Source organism: Corylus avellana, chromosome ca1, assembly GCF_901000735.1.
Source record: "Corylus avellana chromosome ca1, CavTom2PMs-1.0".
NCBI classification, from domain to species: domain Eukaryota; kingdom Viridiplantae; phylum Streptophyta; class Magnoliopsida; order Fagales; family Betulaceae; genus Corylus; species Corylus avellana.
The window spans coordinates 18,787,731-18,806,767 of record NC_081541.1 but is presented as its reverse complement, the minus strand read 5'-3'; the positions used below and the strand labels follow the sequence as shown (position 1 = coordinate 18,806,767).

Sequence of the window (19,037 nt, the reverse complement as noted above, 5' to 3'; positions counted from 1 at the left end):
AATTTGCAGTGTCACTTACCTATTTATCCAGTTTTCCATGATGAGTGTGATATGAGATTAGTCATCCAATTGTTTAGGGATTAGAGTGCTCCTCTTCAGTGTCTTTTGAGTTCACAGGCATATATTATAAGTGGTGACAAGCTTTAGTGAATATCCACTAGCATTTGGGTTGTAATGAAAGGAACAATATGATTATCGTGATCAAGAAACTCTTCTTGGAGTTGTGTCTTTTGTGTTTCTCTTACTTTTGCATCTTGGAACTGTCCTATGTTATTGACTTTTTCAATATAGATGATCTCATGGATATCCATAAATCCTCTCTCTTCACGTTTTTTCGTTTGTCCTTGCCTCTACCACCGTAGAGGTGGCGCGTGGTAGCGCTGTGCGTTAGGGTTAGTTCATTTTCGGACTGTTATGTTGCCGAGTTCTTGGAGGCTGGTCCTTTGAGTTGCTTATGGAGCGACAGTTCTCCGTTGAAGCGAAAACCTTCAGCTTCTCGGAGAAGGAAGGGCTTTCAGAGTTTCGTCTAGAGGAAAGAAGGAAGGGTTTTGTAAGGGTTATTCTTGTGGGTTATCAAGGTGCTGCCTGGTTGTTGGGTACGGTGGAAGAGGCTGTGCAGTCTCCGGTAAAGGATGAATTTGTCAAGTCTTTTCACGAGGAAGAGAAGGCGTTGATGGTGCATGGGAGTGGTAACAAGGCAGGTAGGTTCTTGGAGGTGGCTGTCTGTGCGGAAGGCGAAAGGAAAGGGATCATTTGGATCCAGAGGGTCGTCATGGGCGGGGCTGGTGTCGGTTTGCGCGTGAACTGCGACAGATGCTGGTGATTCAAGCTAATAAGTTTGGAATTTCGAAATCTGAGGTCCCTTTTCTGGCAGGGAAACAGATTCAAGTGAATCAGAGTGAGTCCTCTTTGGGGTTTAAGGCTGGGAGGTCTTTTGTGGAAGTTCTAAGATCGACTTCTTGTGTCGTGGTGAAAGCTGTTGGGATGAAGCTCTTATCGATGTGGCTTCTTGATGTGTTCCTGGTGGCCACTTGTTTTGAGACAGGGAACGACGGAGTGAGTTGCGATTTGCTGTGGATTGCTATGAAAATGGAGTGTTGTTTGACGAGTCCTCTTGTGGCGGCTGTTGCTACGATGAGCAGGAAAAAGATGAAGGGTATTAGGTATTATTGACAATAGATGGGTGAAGGAGCATCTAGGTCAAGTTCGTTCTGAGCTGGATTGGATCTTAGGTGGGCTGGTCCTGAAGCCCAAAGGGAAGCGGAACAAGGCCGGTTTATTGGGTCTTGCTGGCTCAAAATCCAATTTGGACAAAGGGCTGGATCTTGGGTTGGATCAAAGGCTGGTTATCAGGTTGGATTCCGGGTTGGGTCATGGGCTGGATACTGGGTTGGATTCAGGGTTGGTTAGTGGTCGGATTCCCAATCGGATTCCGGTTTGGATCATGCTCAGGATCCTGGCTCCAAATCAGGGCTTGAGCCCGATTCGGAACCCAGATCAGATCTGGGCATGGTTCCAGCACCAGTTTTGGACTCATATTGTGATTCTGGTCATGGTTTGGAGTCTCCGAAGGCTAAGGGGTCTGACCAGGTGACTTTTTCTGATCCTCTTGTCTCAGTCCATCCCTCTTCTACGCTTTCATCTGGATCGGTCTCTGTGCCGGAGAATTCTGCTATAATCTCCGAAGGGGCGCTAGTCTTGGGAGAGAGATTACGCTTGTCTTTAGGTAGTGGGATTCCGGTATTCAAGCAGACATTGAGTTACTACCGGAGAGCAAAGAAGGAAAGAGGAGTTCAGGTGAAAGATTCTCTTCTTCTTGAGACGGTGGAATCTTTTAATGCTCCGCGGGTACAATACCAATCTAAACCTGTTGTGGGGTTTGTTGCTCAGATTTCATTGGAGGATGCACCTATTGCATCTCTAGAGAAGCCTGCTTCTAAGAATTCAAGTCTGATGAGGGGAATTCTACGGCGAGGGTTTCTTAACACAAGTCCGAAAAAGAAAAGGGATTCTCAGTCCTCGTCGTCTTCAATTATTAAGGATGTTGGAGTTGTGGGGGGCCGCTCCTCAGTTTTGGATGATGCATTCAGGTTTGGGTGGGTTCAACAAGACGATGATTGGGATGGGGATTTGTCCCCCGATCCCATTGATTGGGTGTTGGATTGCAATGAAGAGGAGGATCCGATTTTGGCGTTGCTGGTTGACACAAAAGAGGATTTTCTACGGGAAATACAGGTCACGCGGCCTAAAACTAAGGGGAAAAGGGAGCTGTTGAATGTAGAAAGCTCCATTAACTATGGCATTGTTAGCGCGTCCGCTCAGAGAAGGAAGAGCGAGACTATGGTGTTGTAGCGCTTTGTGTGGGTTTTGAGGGTTGTTGGGTGGTTCTGTGGGATAGTTCTATGGGTTACTCTTGGATGCCTTGGGTGTTTGTGATGAGGGCTTTGGGTGGGTCGTTTTTCTTTTTTTAGTTAGGTGTTTTCGCTTGTATACTTCCAGTGTACGTAGGGACGCCTTACGCTTTTAATAAAACTTGAATATTACTTTTCAAAAGAAAGACTTTCCTGTGAATGCTTTTAGCTGCATCACTTAAAATTTCTTTTGGAATATTTTTTGTTGATCCTTGTGTTGATTCTCTTTGTTTCTTAAATGGTGATGGTGAATGAAAAAAGTTGGCCTCTTTAATAACGCACTACTCACAAAGAGTTGTATTGGAAGTACATCTCACTAGAACAATTCTTTTTTTTTTTGTTTTTTTGTTTTGTTTTTTTTTTTTTTTTTTTAAAAAGAGATAAAAAAGACATTAAGCAAGTACAGTCATAGCATAAAATGTATGCAAGAGAGGCCTCCTTTTATACAGGAATGAAGAAACTAAATGCAACCAGGTCTACGAAATCGAAATGGAGACTAGTAGTACGCAAGATAGACCTCCTCAGGGAGAAACGAAAACTAAAGATGCAATGACTCTAGAAAGTTTCAAATCTTCAAGTGTAGGGTATATTCTTTGGAACATGAACAAAGAAGCAGCCTCCCAAGATAATTGATCACTTTGCTTGCCTAAGTTTCCATGCTAGCTAGAGAGGGTCAAAGACAGACTATTGTTCTCCCAAGTTACTAGTGACTTAGAAAACAACAAACACTAGGGTTTGGATGAGTTTTTGAAAGTGTTTTCCATTTTGTGTTTTGGAAAGTGTTTTCTGTTTTGTGTTTTGATAAGTGTTTCGAATGTTTGAAGACTGAAATATGTTGTGGGGTCCACATCTGAAAACTTATTTGGATAACCACGTTTGAAAAGTGTTTCTTAGAGGGAAAAAAAAAAAATTGAAAGTGCTCCGTGGGTACAATATACAATCTCTTCTTCTTGAGGCGGTGAAATCTTTTAGTGCTCCGCGGGTACAATACCAATGCAAACCAGTTGCAGGGCTTACTGCTCAGAATTCATCGGAGGTTGCACTTGTTGCAGCTCAAGTGAAGCCTGTTTCTAAGAACTCAAATCCGATGAGGGGATTTCTACGGCGAGGGTTTTTTAACCAAAGTCTGAAAGAGAAAGGGGTGTCTCATTCCTTGTCGTCTTTGGCTATTCAGGATGATGGAGTAGTGAGTGGTCGCTTAGAAAGGGGAGTCGCATTCCTTTTCGTCTTTGGCTGTTCAGGATGATGGAGTAGTGAGTGGTCGCTCTTTGGTTTTGGATGAAGCTTTCAGGTTTGGGTGGGATTAGGAAGATGACGATTGGGATGGAGAGCTGTCCCCCGCCGATCCCCTTGATTGGGTGTTGGATTGCGATGAAGAGGAGGATCCGAATTCAGGGTTGCTGGATGACGTGAAAGAGGATTTTCTACGGCGAAATGGAGGTCGCGCGGCCTAGGACTAAGGGCAAGAGGGAGCTGTTAAATTTAGAAAGCTCCATTAATTATGAAATTGCTAGTGTGTCTTCTAGGAGAAAGAAGGGCAAGACTATTGTGTCTTAGCGTTCTGTGTGGGTGTGAGGTGTTTGGTTAGTGGGCATCGCGTTGGTGTGTTTATTTGAGGTTTTTGGGTGGGTTTATTGGGATTTTTCTGGGGGTAGCTTTGGATTCCATGGGAGCTTGTTTTGGATGGGTTTTTTTGGGGTTCTTCAGTGGGTTAGCTTTGGCTTTTTTTTGAATACTTCCTATGTAAATAGGGGCACCTCACGCTTTCCTTTTTCTTTAATAAAACTTCTTCTTACTTATCAAAAAAAAAAAGTGGAAACATAAACAAACAAAGAAAAGGGGAAAATTACTAAATTACTCCCTGAATGTTGAGTCTTTATTAAATCACTGAATGAGTTTATATATTTCTCTTTTAGTTTCTTGAGTTTGTTTCCTCGACCTCCCCCACCATTGGTGAAGGGGTGGCCGCCACTTTTTTTTTTTTTTTTAAATATTTTTTATTATGATTTAAGTAGAGATCAGCCTCCATTTGTATTGTGCATGAAAGATTGAACCTTGTTTTCAAAGGTATTTTCACTTGTTTTTAAAAATTGAGCTTGTGTTTTTAAGAACATTTTTATATGAAGGTGGGAGAAGTGTTCTAGAAGTGTTTTGTGTTTTGTTTTATATAAAATTGTGTTTTGAATGGTATTTTGCAAATGAAAACTCAAAATTGTTTTTTGTGGGGTGCAATCTGAAAATTTATTTGGATAACTATGTCTGAAAAGCGTTTTTAGTGTTTAAATAGTGAAAAACACTTATTGAAAAGTGTTACCAAATATAGTGTAAAGCTTCTAAGCAATTGGACCATGCTACATGAACAATTTCCGTCTCTTTTCACATACCAGGTTAGCATGATATGCTTCCTCTTAATAAGATTATCAATAGTCATAACATTCTGAGGTATGGCGGTCCAAGCAAAAAGGTTTTAGCGATCATGGAAGCATTGATCTCATTCCATGGAAAGCTCCCTGGTGAAGGGTCGACAGTTATCTATGTACAATGGCTACATGGTGAGAAGAGATTGTATATTTGCTAGATGCTGCTAAGAGATTATCTATGATCACAGCAGCAATAGATGGGAACACACTGAATTAATTTGCTTTAAGGGGAAATGAGATTGTTCATTATTAAAGGAAAATTTGAGTGGTTCCTCATCTTTGAATTGTTGTTGGTTTTTTCTTCCCTGAAAAGAGTAACTTGTTATAAATTGATATTACTTTTTTTTTTTCCTTCTCTGATTATCTATCAAAAAAAAGTTATTTCTTTCTAAATTCCTTGTTTATTGGATCAGTTCCAACAAAACCTTATTGGTGTTATTTTCCTTTCGGGGAGTTTGCTTTGGAAAGTTTTAGACATGGCCATTTTGTTGGTTGGCTGGGCCCTTTTTCTGTAATTATTGCAACAATTACGAGTCTTAACTTGCAAAAACAGGTCATGGCGGTTTTGGCCATGTTGTGCTGTGCCAAAATAAACTAGATGGAAGACAGTATGCTGTGAAGAAAATTCGCCTCAAGGATGAAAGCCTGCCTGTTAATGATCGAATATTGAGGTAACTCTATCTAGATAGGGAATTAATAGTCATTTACCTCAGAAAGGTGAACTCTATAATATTTTGGCCTTTTAGCTTTTATATGACATTAATGGTAAAGTAAAAGAAAATCAGTATTGCATTAGGAGTTTTCTACAGAAGTTATTCATAAAAAGAAGAGTTTTCTAAAGAAGTTATGTAGCAAATGTTGCAGTCTATTGTTACTGTTTTAGTGAGTAAAGTTTCAAGTTTGTGTTGGATAAGTGTTATTTATCTATTGCATGGATAATGTTTGCCTCTTTAAGCAGCCTGCGGAGTGTCAATTGAACTGAATACCTCTCAATGTGAGGGTTGCTTGTATTATATAAGAATTCTATAGCTAATTACAGGCTGTATTTCAGCGATTACCCTAATCTAGAAGAACAAATAAGGTAATTAAAATCAACCTATTAATTACAAGATACTATAGCTATTACACAAAAACATGCCCTAACTAGAGAGACTAAGTATGGCTAAATATATATGATATATATATGCCGTATCTGAATGACATCCCCCCTCAAATTGATGCTGGTCAATCAAGAAGCATCAATTTGCCCACAAGGAACTGATGACGCTGTCGTGTCATGGCCTTCATGAATACGTCAGCTATCTGGAGATCAGTGGAAACATGAGGAAGAGATATAACACGAGTGTCCAAGGCATCCCGAATAGACTGACAATCTGCCTCAATATGCTTCGTACGTTCATGGTAAACAGGATTAGCAGCTATCTGAATGACACTAGTATTATCAGCATGAAGAGGCGTAGAAGCAGATTGAGAAAAACCAAGCTCAGCTAGAAGCCCACGAAGCCAGACAATCTTAGAACAAGCAGTAGACATTGCCCGGCATTCGGACTCAGTAGATGATTTAGTAACGCGAGCTTGTTTCTTATTCTTCCAAGAAATCAAAGAATCACCAAGAAACATGCACTAACCCATGATAAATCGCCGAGTATCAGGACATCCGGCCCAATCCGCATCCGGCCCAATCCCCATCAGAGTGAAGCTTAATCGAGTAAATCCATTTACGACCAATGGCTTTAACATTAGAGGGACAAGGAACCACGTCCCATGTGTGATTGTCTTGGAGAGCCCAAAGTTCCTCATCCATCGCTTTCCACCAACATTCATATTTAGGAGCCTCGGAAAAACATGTAGGGATGGAAATAGAAGACAAAGTAGCATTAAAAGAAGTGTGGGAAAAACCATACCGATCAGGAGGACGTGATATTCTGGCAAATTGTCGAGGACCAGACTTATGAACTGTCTTAGATGGCGGGTCAATCGGAGGAGTTGTCGGAACAGGTTCAGATGAAGGGTCAGTCTCGGGAAGCGGCAAAGTTGGTAGACGTCGAGTATACACAATTCCGGGTTTGAACCGCTCAGGCAGAGGAGGCAATTCATCAAAACAAGGTAGAATACTAATCTCAGGCAATGATTCAACATGTGTAGAAAAGAGACATTGATTCTCAAAGAAGACAACATTACGAGATATACGAAATTTGTCAGAACAAGGATCATAACAAACATAATCTTTGTGACGAATACTATAACCCATAAAGGCACATTTAACAGACTGAGCAGAAAGTTTATGATGTTCATGAGCAGGTAAATGAACAAAACAAACACATCCAAAAGTATGCAGATTAAGATAGCTAGGATGCTGGTGATAGAAAGGATAATAAGGAGAATCAAAATGCAAGACCTGAGAGGGCAGTCGATTAATTAAGTAAACTGCAGTAGATAATGCCTCAACCCAGAATTTAGAAGGAACATACGACTCAAGCAATAAAGTGCGAACAACATTCAAGAGATGGCGGTTCTTTCGTTCCGCCACCCCATTTTGCTGAGGAGTATAAGGACGAGCGCTGAGAGACAATTCCTTTGTGGTGTAAGAAATCATGAAACTCGTGGGACATGTATTCTCCACCAGAATCAGACCTCAAAATATTAATGTCTGTAGAAAATTGATTCTCAATATATGTTACAAAGGTCTGAAAAACAGACAGGACCTCAGATTTGGCTCGAAGAAAATAGACCCAAGTATACCGACTGAAATCATATATGAATGTCACAAAATATTTAGATCGAGCATGAGAAATTACAGGAGAAATGCCCCATACATCACTATGCACAACAACAAAGCATTTTGCAGCACGACTACCATGAGAAGAAAACGAAAGAGTTTTACTCTTACCAAGTTTGCATACAGAACAGTCAAATGACAAATTTTTAGAAACTCGTTCTTTATTGCCTAACAAACCAGAATTTAACATATGAGGCAGAATAATAGAATTTGGATGACCCAAACGTTTGTGCCATATTTCGTTCAAAGTGTTAACTGTCCTACAAGCCAAAGATAAACAACTAGGAATTGAAAAGTGCAGTGGAAATAGTCTACCAACTTTTGGCCCCTTTGTGAGTATCTTCCCGGACACCTGATCATGCACAAGACAACCATCACGAGAGAATGGACATCACAGTTTTTTTCAACTAACTGGTCAAGTGAAATAAGACTATTAGAAAGTCCAGGAGATACATAAACATCTCTGAATGAAGGATTAACATTGCAAAGAGTATCAGACGATTTGGTCATATGATTGGATGCAACAAAATCAATAAGCCAAGACTTATACGAAATAGTACCATTACCTTGAAGCCCTAAGGCAGAAAAGGCTGACATAATCATCTGCTGGACCATTTCAGGAGTAAGAACAGCTGATCCGGCTGCAGAAGAAGAAATTGAGGACATCACTGGAGCAGAAGAGGTGTTCACTGCAGCCTGATAGGCGGTAGCTTGATGATTCTGAGGCCAAGTGGGACATTCTTTGATAAAGTGGCCCTGTTTCTTACAGTAGTTGCAAGATTTATTTGCACAGTTGGCGGCAATATGTCCATACTCCTTGTAGCTGAAACACTGGACCTAGCGCATATCCTTACCCTTCCCTTTCCCATAGGCTGCATAGGCTACTGGATTCGGGTTGGATTCTTGCTAAAACGTAGCCTGTGTGAGAAGACTGCTCCTCGCGAAGTAATTCTCCAAAACAAACATCCAAAGATGGAGAAGGATCCTGGTTCATTAAATTTGAGCGAGTAACCTCAAATTCAAAGCGCAATTTCATCAGGAATTGATCTCTCTTGCTTTGCTCATGAACAGCCTGAACAGCAGAGAGAGATGCAGCTGGTACCTTCACATAAACCATATCAGAAAATTCTCCCCACAAATTCTGAAAACCAGAAAAATAATCTGGAATGGAGAGATTGCCTTGAGTGTAATTAGCAATCTCATATTCCAACTGAAAATGGCGTGCGGTATTGTCCTGGTGATAAACCTTCAGCAAATACTCCCACATAGTCTTCGCAGTCTTGTAGGGCCTCAGATTGAGCACAATAAGAGGATCAACAAACCCTAAGATCCAGGACATCACACGTGCATCCTTGACCCGCTACTTAGCCAATTCCTTAGTCTCCGTAGGAGCTGGATTACTACCGTCAATATGGCGCCACAACTCTTTTTCCGTGACAAACAATTGAAACTGGAATTCCCAAGCAGAATAATTTTTTCCAGTAAAACGGACCCCAAAAGTCTCGCTAGAAGACGATGATGAAATAAAAAATTTGAAATTAAAACACTTGATAAAGGAGTAACGGGCCCACCAGCTTTGTTGGACAGCAAGCCCAAGTCCACACAAGTCAAACACCAATCATCAACCCTAAACAGCAACCAAGCCTAAGCCCAGCAAGTCCAAGTCCAGCAGCCCAACCTGAATAATAAGTTCACACAGCCCAAGCCCAGCAAGCTCAAAGTCCACACGGTCACCACGCTTCCACTGCGCTAGCAGTCCCAAAAGTCACCACAACCCACTGTCAACACCAAATGGCCGACAGCACCACAGATCGCTGACAACACCAGATCGCCGGGATAACCCCCCAGATCCTGCCAGCCCGAAAAGTCACCACAACCCACTATGAACACCAAACGGTTGATAGCCCCAAATTGCCGATAGCACCACAGATCGCCGACAACACCAGATCGCCGGGATAACCCTCTAGATCCTGCCGACAACACCAAATCACTGACAGCACCAAATCGATGACCACCACAGATCGCTGGGAACACCAGAATTATCAACACCTTCCCCTAAAGTTACCGACCGCCAAACAAAACCAACAGTGCAATCCTAACCCAACTCAGAAATCTCGAATCACAACTCGACTGTTCCTACATCCCTCAACAGGTAACTCAACACCTAAAACAACCCTAATTTAGAAGATTTTGGCTTTAATACCATGTCAATTGAACTGAATACCTCTCAATGTGAGGGTTGCTCATATTATATAAGAATTCTATAGCTAATTACAGGCTGTATCTCAGCGATTACCCTAATCTAGAAGAACAAATAAGGTAATTAAAATCAACCTATTAATTACAAGATACTATAGCTATAATACAAAAACATGCCATAACTAGGGAGACTAATTATGGCCATATCTGAATGACACGAAGTACTACATTGGCGGGTGTAATCATGTGTCTAGGAGTCAAATTTGTTAAGGGTTCATTGTGGGCCCATTATTTTGAGGATCATAGAGTAATCACAGGCCCTGTGAAATGTGCGTTTTTTATGGCCATCTGCATATAAGTAAATTTAACCATTAGTTCTTGATCTACTAATAACCTATTATCAACTCATTGATGTTTATAACCTTTCATTCAGACTACAACAATTTTCATTCTGTTGGTTCCCCAACATGGGGTCCACATTTGAAAAAATTATTTTGTGGGGTTTACTTAAGAAAATTGTTTGATAAAATTTTTGGAAAGTGTTTTGTATTTTCAAACAAAATCAACACTAAATATCCTTATTTTGAGAAAACACAAACAGGTTTTGAAGGTGACTTCCTACTCGTAAAATATAAAGAAAAAAAAAAAAAAAGAGAGTGGGCATGCGACCACTCATAGTAGAGGAGAGGGGTTCGGTCACCCTTATCTGGTTGAAGTGGCCACATAGCCAACTTTTGTCCAGTTGAAATGGCTGCGCAACCATCCCTGTCAGGTTGTGATGGCCATAGACCACCCTTGATCTGTTGGGGTGACCGCGCGGCCACCCTTCTCCTTCATTGGGGGTGGTTGTGCGGCCACCGTTCTTTATCTCTCTCCCTCTTTTAATCTTTTTGTAAATAATAAGCCAATCCTTACCCTTGGAGAATTAAGAACATTTTTTCTCAAAATATTCCTATAAGAAGGTGTGAATAGTTTTCTAAAAAGTGTGTCGTGTTTTGTTTTTTGAAAAGTGATTTGTTCGTTAAATGTTTTGAGAAAGTGTGTTTTTTGGTTTGGAAAAGTGAGAAGACTTTTTGAAACCCTTACCAAACATATCCTTGGTTTTTAGTTTTATTTTGTTTTTATCACTTTTTGTCTGTAAAAGTTATTTTTTTAAAATATTTTTCTTACAATATCATTAAAATTTGTTTATGCATCAATTATGGCGAGGTACTTAGGGAAGTAGCCACTCTTTCCCGTTTGCAGCATCAACATGTTGTCCGGTACTATCAGGTAAGTGCTCTCTTTGTTCTTCACTTATTTTTCTATATAATTTCTCATCTATTTTGGAATTTTTTTCTTAAATTAGTTTTTGTTCTTTTGTTACCATGAAGTCGTCTTAAAAATGGGATGATTTGTATAATTTTACAGGAAGCTTAAATTAGAAAGATTCTGTTGTTCACAACTTGTTGTGCTTATATGATGGTTGTAATAATCATAAAATGTTCCAGGCATGGTTTGAAACAGGAGTGGCTAGTTCTTATGGTGATACTACTGGGGTTTCAATGACTGCAGCAAGCTCCTCTTTCAGCCACTTAGCCACAAGCTCAGTTGATGCCTTTGGACATGAGAACAAGCTTGAATCGACATATTTATATATTCAAATGGAATACTGCCCCAGGTAACACATTTAATTTTTGTGCATTTTTTTATCTCTAGATTTCTCTCACTTCATGATGTGTAGTGCTTGTTTGATCTATTCCTCTTCATCAATCATCATTATTGAAATGCATGTTATGTTTTTCGTTTCTTTTCTTTTATTTTTTTTGTAGCTTTTAACAATTTTGCATTAATTTTTATTTGATGTATTTGACGACCTCTTGAGTTTTGAATGCTTTTGCTTGAAAGATTTTAATAATTGTTCTTAAAATTTAATCCCATAAATCTTCAAAATTATATATATTTTGCTTTAAAACATGCTTTGGTGCCACCATGCCAATATATTATTCTTTTATTCTCTTTCTTTGTTATGGTTGAAGGACGCTCCGCCAGGTTTTTGAAAAATATAGTAGTTTTGAAGAAGAATCGGCATGGCATCAGTTTCGTCAAATTGTGGAAGGTTTGGCCCACATACATGGACAAGGAATCATCCATAGGGACTTAACCCCGAATAACATATTCTTTGATGCTCGCAACGATATCAAAATTGGAGATTTTGGTCTTGGTAAGATCTGGATTTTATAATTGATATGCATTCTTCTTTCTAAATTCCTTCTCTTATATATATTTGTTTATTTGTTTTTTTAATGGTTCTTGATCATTCAAAAGTATATCATTCCAAAGGTAGTCCTTTGTACCTTATCGTAGTCTGGCTGATATTGCTACTGTAAAGGGAACATGCAACAATTGTTTTTTTTTTGATAAGTAATAATGCATTAAAAGAGCGCAGAGGGGCGCAATCCAAGTACAAAGGGAGTATACAAGAGAGTGACTAAGCTGGGAAGAAAGAAGAAGAGAACATAAAGAGGAAATCAGGAAAATTAATAACTAAAGGAGCAAGCCAGCCTGGAGTCCAAGTGAAGAGCGTGTACAAAAAGAAATGAAGAAGGGCCTCAAAGTTCCTCGACGAATCTTCGAAGCATCTCGCATTTCTCTCCTTCCAAAGGCACCATAAAAGACAAAGTGGTACCATTGTGTTTAGGGCTACTTAATGCCAGAAGCCACTCTTTGAAATGAAGTGCTGGTTCTTTTGTTGAAGATTGATTTATTTTACTCCACTTTGCCTTTGGAGGAGGGAGAGGACAATATGTTTTCGAGATTGTCACACAATACAAAGTTTGAGGGTTCACTCTTTGTATGAGTCTTTGACACGTGGTCTACTAGTATTGTTTCGCTTGGAAGAGTAAATTGGGTATGAAGGTTCCATGGAAATTTTTTATATTTCTTTCTTTCATTGACTTCCAGATGGGGCAAGATCCTAATGTTGTACTCCTATAGTAGGAAAATAATTAGTGGATTGGTGTTGCATGTGCCGAAGTAGTGATGAGTTAATTGATCATCTTCTACTTTGTTGCGATGTGGCAAGAGAACCGTTAGTGATTTCCCTTCTTAGGGTGCTGTGTATTAGAAAGAGAGATACTAAGGGAGTCAAACAAGAGTACATTAATAAATATATTTGGACACCACTTTAGCCCAAAAGCTTAAGCTAATGACTTAGGTCCACTTAGGTATGTTAATTACTATTTTTCTTTATGCTTTATCAAAGTAGACGCAATACTTATAACAAATCTTTCTTTTACTTGTGAGTCTCTTCCACATTGGCCAAATTTTCCCTCATGTATGAGCCATTTACACAAGAGTGTTATGCGTACTTCAAGAGCCACCACACTCTTTTTACTAGAGTCAAATCAAGACACTTGTATTAGTAGCGGAAGTTAACCATGACTTTAATACAAATTGTTGTTTTTGATAAGTAAAGTTTATATATCAAAAGCGCAGAGGGGCGCAACTCAAGTACACAGGGAGTATACAAGAGAAAATGCCTAGTTAAGAGAAGAAAAAAGAACAAGGAAGTCAAGATAGTTAATCACTAAAAGAGCAAGCCAAGCTGCTGTCCAAGTGAAAAGCGTGTAGAAGAAAAACGCCTTGAGGGCCTCCAAAGATCTCTCAGAATCCTCGAAGCATGTCGCATTCCTTTCTAACTATAAACACCATACTATGCAAAGGGGAGCCATTTTCCACACAACGGCACTTCGTGAACGCCCTCTCAACCACCAACAAGCGAACAAATCCACCACCTTTTGAGGCATGACCCATGACAATCCAAATTGGCTAAAAGATAGCATCCCATAGAGAGCGAGCAATCTCACAATGGAGAAGAAGATGATCAATCGTTTCCCCATCCGATTTGCACAAACAACATCTATTGATCACAATGAGATTCCTTTTCCTAAGATTATCGATAATGAGGATCTTCCCTAACACCGCCGTCCAAGTAAAGAAGGCCACTCTCGAGGGTGCCTTGGTGCGCCAAATACTCTTTCATGGGAAATGACTAGCCTCAATACTAACCAAGGCATTATAGTAGGACCGAACATCGAACTTCCCTTTACTGGACGGAATCGACCACATTTTATCCTCTCCTTCCCTATTCATTTTATGAGAGTATAACAAAGTATAGAATGAGGCTAGCACTTCCAACTCCCAATCATGAATCAACTGAGAAAAGCTAACATTCCATTGAAGAGCTCCCCCCGTGAGATCCAAGTTGTCAGCAATACATGTGTCTTTAGCATTAGCAATGGTGTAAAGGCCTGGAAAAACAACCTTAAGACACGCTTCTCCGCATCAAACATCATCCCAAAATTTGATTTTGGAACCATCTCCTCGATCAAATCTTGTATGGCTAGACAACATCCGCCACCCTCTACTAATATACCTCCAAAGGCCCACCCCATGAGACCCCGATATATTGATAGAACGCCAACCCCCCCATTTGGACCCATATTTGGCATCCACGACCATTCGCCACCAAGCCCTTCTCTCATGCGCATAACGCCATATCCACTTCCCTAACAATGCTTGGTTGAATAATCTCAATTTCCTAATCCCTAAACCTCCTTCGGAAATAGGAGAGCAAATCTTATCCCATTTAACCAAATGATATTTGAATTCATCATTTAAACCTCCCCAGAGAAAATCACGTTGGAGCTTCTCTATGCGCTTAGCCACCGAGACAGGAATAGGAAAGAGGGAAAGGAAATAAGTAGGAACGTTAGAGAGGGTGCTCTTTATAAGAGTGACCCTACCTCCCTTGGAAAGATACATTCTTTTCCAGCTCGCCAACCTCCGATCAATCTTTTCCAAAATGTCATCCCAGATAAATTTTGCCTTAAAGCGAGCACCCAAGGGGAGTCCCAGGTATTTCAAAGGCAACGACTCCGTCTCACAACCCAAAACACCGGCCAATTCTTCCATATTATCCCACATCACCTACCGGGACCAAAGCTGATGTAGCCATATTCACCTTTAGACTCGAGACAGCTTCGAAACAAACAAGTAGGGCTTTAAGAGAACGAATTTGATCAAGATTCGCCCCACAAAATACTAACGTGTCATCTGCAAACAAAAGATGGGAAATGTTGGCCCTCTCCGATAGCCTGTTTCCCACTGAAAAGCCCGAAATGAAGCCACTCGGTCGCAGCAGCAATCATCCTACTAAATGCCTCCATAACCATGACAAACAGAAATGGAGATAATGGATCTTCCTGCCTCACCCCTTGGGAGCTACTAAAGAAGCTAGCAGGAGTGCCATTGATCAAAATGGAGAAGCGAGCGGTCGAGATACATTGCTCAATCCAAGAGCACCACTTCTCCCCGAATTCACATCTCCTTAATAAATACAAGAGAAATTTCTAGTCAATATGATCATAAGCCTTCTCTACATCCAATTTACAAAGCAAACCCGGTTCCCCAGACCTGATACGACTATCTAGACATTCACTTGCTATAAGAACCGAATCCGTGATTTGTCTTCCTTTAATGAATGCATTTTGAGGCTTTGATATCACCCTATCCAACACCCTCCTCATTCTATTAGCAAGAACTTTGGCACTGATTTGATCCCCAAACCGCTCAAACTGGTCACCAATCCGATCAACCTGCTCCCCCAATTATTGCAAAGAGTGCCGTTAGTTGCTCCTCATATGCTGTCTCATCATGCTCATACACATTGCCAATACTTGTATGCCTTTTGTTAAGAGATTGACGGAAAAATTTGGTGACTGGATTTATTTGCCACAAGATGAAAACTTAGGCCTTTAAATCTCAAAATCAGAAACTCAGGGTCTTATTTGTCCTAGTGGCAAAACTGTCGGAATAGAACATTGGAAAGTATGACATTGAAAAGGATGACACATCACATGAAATCATTGTTTAGTGTAGCCATTCAAGCTTGGGGGTTTGTCACTGAGGCCTTTATGTCAATTCTCCACCTACACATTTCAGCATGCTTCTGGAGATCCTTATTCATTCTCCCTTTGGTTAATCCCCCTAGTTCACATGGATTACACCAAATTGTCAAGGCTAAGCAGTTGCCTTTATTGATGCCTTGATTGGGTCGCAGGTTTCATAGATTTGACTCAGAATGTTGGATTCTGTACAAGTTACTTGTCTCAAATTATATATGGTTGGCAAGACTTACTATTTATTGGCAGATTATGGACGAATAAAAAAAATTCTATAAAGCCGTCAATATAAGGTGCAATGTTCGCAGCATCTACTCTTTTGGTGATTGCGTAAATATTTAGTATACTTTTTCCAGCTTCTCTCTTGGCTTTCCCTTCTAATTCATCTTTTTGAAGATTCAAGTTTTTAGATCTTATAAATTACTGATGTATTTAGATTTTGAACTTTAATCCTAAGGTTCAGAGCCTTCCGTAACCATTCAGTGTATCCAGATTTTTGACTTACGGCCTAGCAGTTATACTATACAAGAGTAAACTAGAAGCTTTGTTATTATTGTTATGTATTTGAAATATACCAATATGAACTCATGGATGGCATTTAATAAACAGTTGCTCCTGTGAATTAGCTCAACAAATGACTATGAAAGGGCATACTAAAGTACATTTTCTTATTTCTTTGTTTCAGCCAAATTCTTGAAGTTGGAGCAGTTGGATCAGGATCCAGGTTATCCTTCAGATACCGTTGGACTTTCGGCTGATGGTACCGGTCAAGTTGGTACCCCTTTTTACACTGCACCTGAAATTGAGCAAGGATGGCCTAAGATTGATGAAAAGGTGAATGTTTGATTATTACTTTTTTTTTTTCTCCGCTTTATAGTGGTGCTCCAGCTTTGCTATATAACTCGATTTCTCAAAATTATATCATGCAAATTGTTGGGTCATCTTGGTTTACAGGCTGATATGTATAGCTTAGGCATTGTGTTTTTTGAGCTTTGGCACCCATTTGGGACAGCAATGGAGAGACACATTGTTCTCACCGATTTGAAACAGAAAGGAGAACTTCCTCCAGCTTGGGTTGCTGAATTTCCCAAACAGGCATCCTTGTTACGGCGCTTAATGTCTCCAAGTCCATCTGATCGTCCCTCTGCCACAGAACTTTTGCAGAACGAATTTCCTCCACGGATGGAATCTCAAGTTTTAGATGGTAAGTAAGATATTTGTATTTACTTAATATGTACATGTGAATTTGTGATTTTTGAAGATTTTGATAGCTATTTATCTAATAACATTTTCGATATGATCAGACAAGTCCAGTCATTAGATGAAACGTATGGATATAATAGGTATCTAGTTTCACTATTGAAAGTATGTATATAGATGTATACGCAAAAAACAGATAGAGCAAATGTAAACGCTTTTTTTTTTTTTTGGTTGATAAGTAAGAGATTTATTGAAAGCAAAGGGGATGCAAAACTAATGCTTATAGTAAAGAAACTCAAAATGAAAGAAAGGAAGTGGAGTACAGAAATATCACTCCTGTAGGTGATTAAAAGAATTCATTAAGAAATTAGTTTTGACAATGTGTGGATGGTTCTATCGCATTAAACACTAGCATATTTTGTTCCTATCAAGTACTCTATTTTTAGCACAAATATTGCAAAACTCCGACTTATTCTTCTTTGCTTTTCTGTAAACCCTGGCCTGATCTCTAAGATCCCTTTGATAGTTGGAGGAAGCATTCAATGAACATAAGTTAGACATGCACCCAAATATCCTCCACTATTTTTTTTTTTTTTTTTGTGTGTGTGTGTGTGTGTGGTGGGTTGGGGGGTCGGGGTCGGATCCCTTTAGAGCTAGGGTTTATGTTGAGGACCAATTCATCTTAGCTCAAGCAAGTCTTAATGTCAATTGTATTTGGATTGGTGTCATGGATAATTTTTTCCCAAATGATTGGTGTTGGCCACGTAAATCATTTTCGGATGTTTTATCTAAGATTATACTCTGTGCCACGTCCTTGTCATGTCCTTCTTAACCTTTTTAAAATTAGGGTTTGCCCAAAGGAGAGGCTCACAATTAACTACAATAATGACATAAATACCTTTTTTTACCCTTTATTCCAATAACACCCTTTTAAACATTTCACCTCAAACTAGAGCATGTTAAAACACATAAACTCTACCCGGTTATAACATAGACTTTGTAAACATATCAACAAGTTAATCTCTAGACTTCAGAAATTGTATAGATATTCTTCACTCAATTGTATAGAAATTGTATAGGTATTGAAGTTGCTAGATTTCGAACAGGTATCAACTTATCCCAGAGAAAGTATGCACTTGACTTATAAGAAGAGACAAGTCTTTTGGGTTCTCGACCAGTTGATGTTCCAATGGATCCAAATAAGAAATTACTAAAGGATGAAGGTGAATTATTTGAAGATCCTGGCAGGTACCGTCGTCTAGTTGGGAAGTTGAACTATCTTACTATCACCAGGCCAGATATTTCATATGCCGTTAGTGTTGTCAGTCAGTTCTTAAAGGCTCCTCGGGTTTCATATTGGGAAGTTGTTACTCGGATTATTCGGTATGTAAAGAGACAACCTGGTCTAGGAATATTGTATAGGCCAAATGGACAACTTAGGGTAGAAGGTTTTACTGATGCAGATTGGGCAGGTTCTCCTTCAGATAGATGGTCTACTACATGATATTGCACATTCTTCGGTGGTAATCTTGTAACTTGGAAGAGTAAGAAACAGACAGTGGTGGCACGATCTAGTGTTGAAGCATGGAGTGGTGGCACGATCTAGTGCTGAAGCATGGTGTAGGGCAATGGCTCATACGACTACTGAGTTGACATGGTTACAACATTTTCTTCAGGAGATTGGTTTCTCGGCTGCTACTCCTATCCCATTATCTTGTGATAAGCAGGCTGCTATACATATTGCATCTAACCCAGTTTTTCATGAAAGGACCAAACACATTGAGGTTGATTGTCATTACATCCGAGACAAAATACTCAATGGAGATATATCTACAGTATTCGTGAAGTCTGGAGACCAGTGAGCTGATATGTTTACAAAGTCTTTATGTCGTAACCAGTTAGAGTTTATTTGTTCCAAGCTGAGTTTATATGATATATATGCTCCAGCTTGAGGGGGAGTGTTAGAAGAATGTATTATGGTTGAGGGTAGTTTAGTCATTTATGTATTCTTTAAGCTAATATGTTTCAAGTAGGCTACAAAACATTGAACGAGCCTCCTCTTTCTCTAAACCTTCTTCATGCA

The 19,037-nt window shown here is 39.7% G+C and overlaps 1 protein-coding gene across 1 annotated transcript in view; it reads left to right on the top strand.

Annotated features, from left to right (window-relative positions):
* LOC132182084 (eIF-2-alpha kinase GCN2) overlaps positions 1 to 19,037 on the top strand; it is an 80,116-nt gene that overhangs the window by 38,301 nt on the left and 22,778 nt on the right. The window contains exons 12-16 of the mRNA XM_059595292.1: positions 11,027 to 11,081; positions 11,300 to 11,469; positions 11,828 to 12,012; positions 16,440 to 16,588; positions 16,709 to 16,958. Coding sequence (XP_059451275.1) covers positions 11,027 to 11,081; positions 11,300 to 11,469; positions 11,828 to 12,012; positions 16,440 to 16,588; positions 16,709 to 16,958 — 809 coding nt within the window. The remainder of the gene's footprint in view (positions 1 to 11,026; positions 11,082 to 11,299; positions 11,470 to 11,827; positions 12,013 to 16,439; positions 16,589 to 16,708; positions 16,959 to 19,037) is intronic.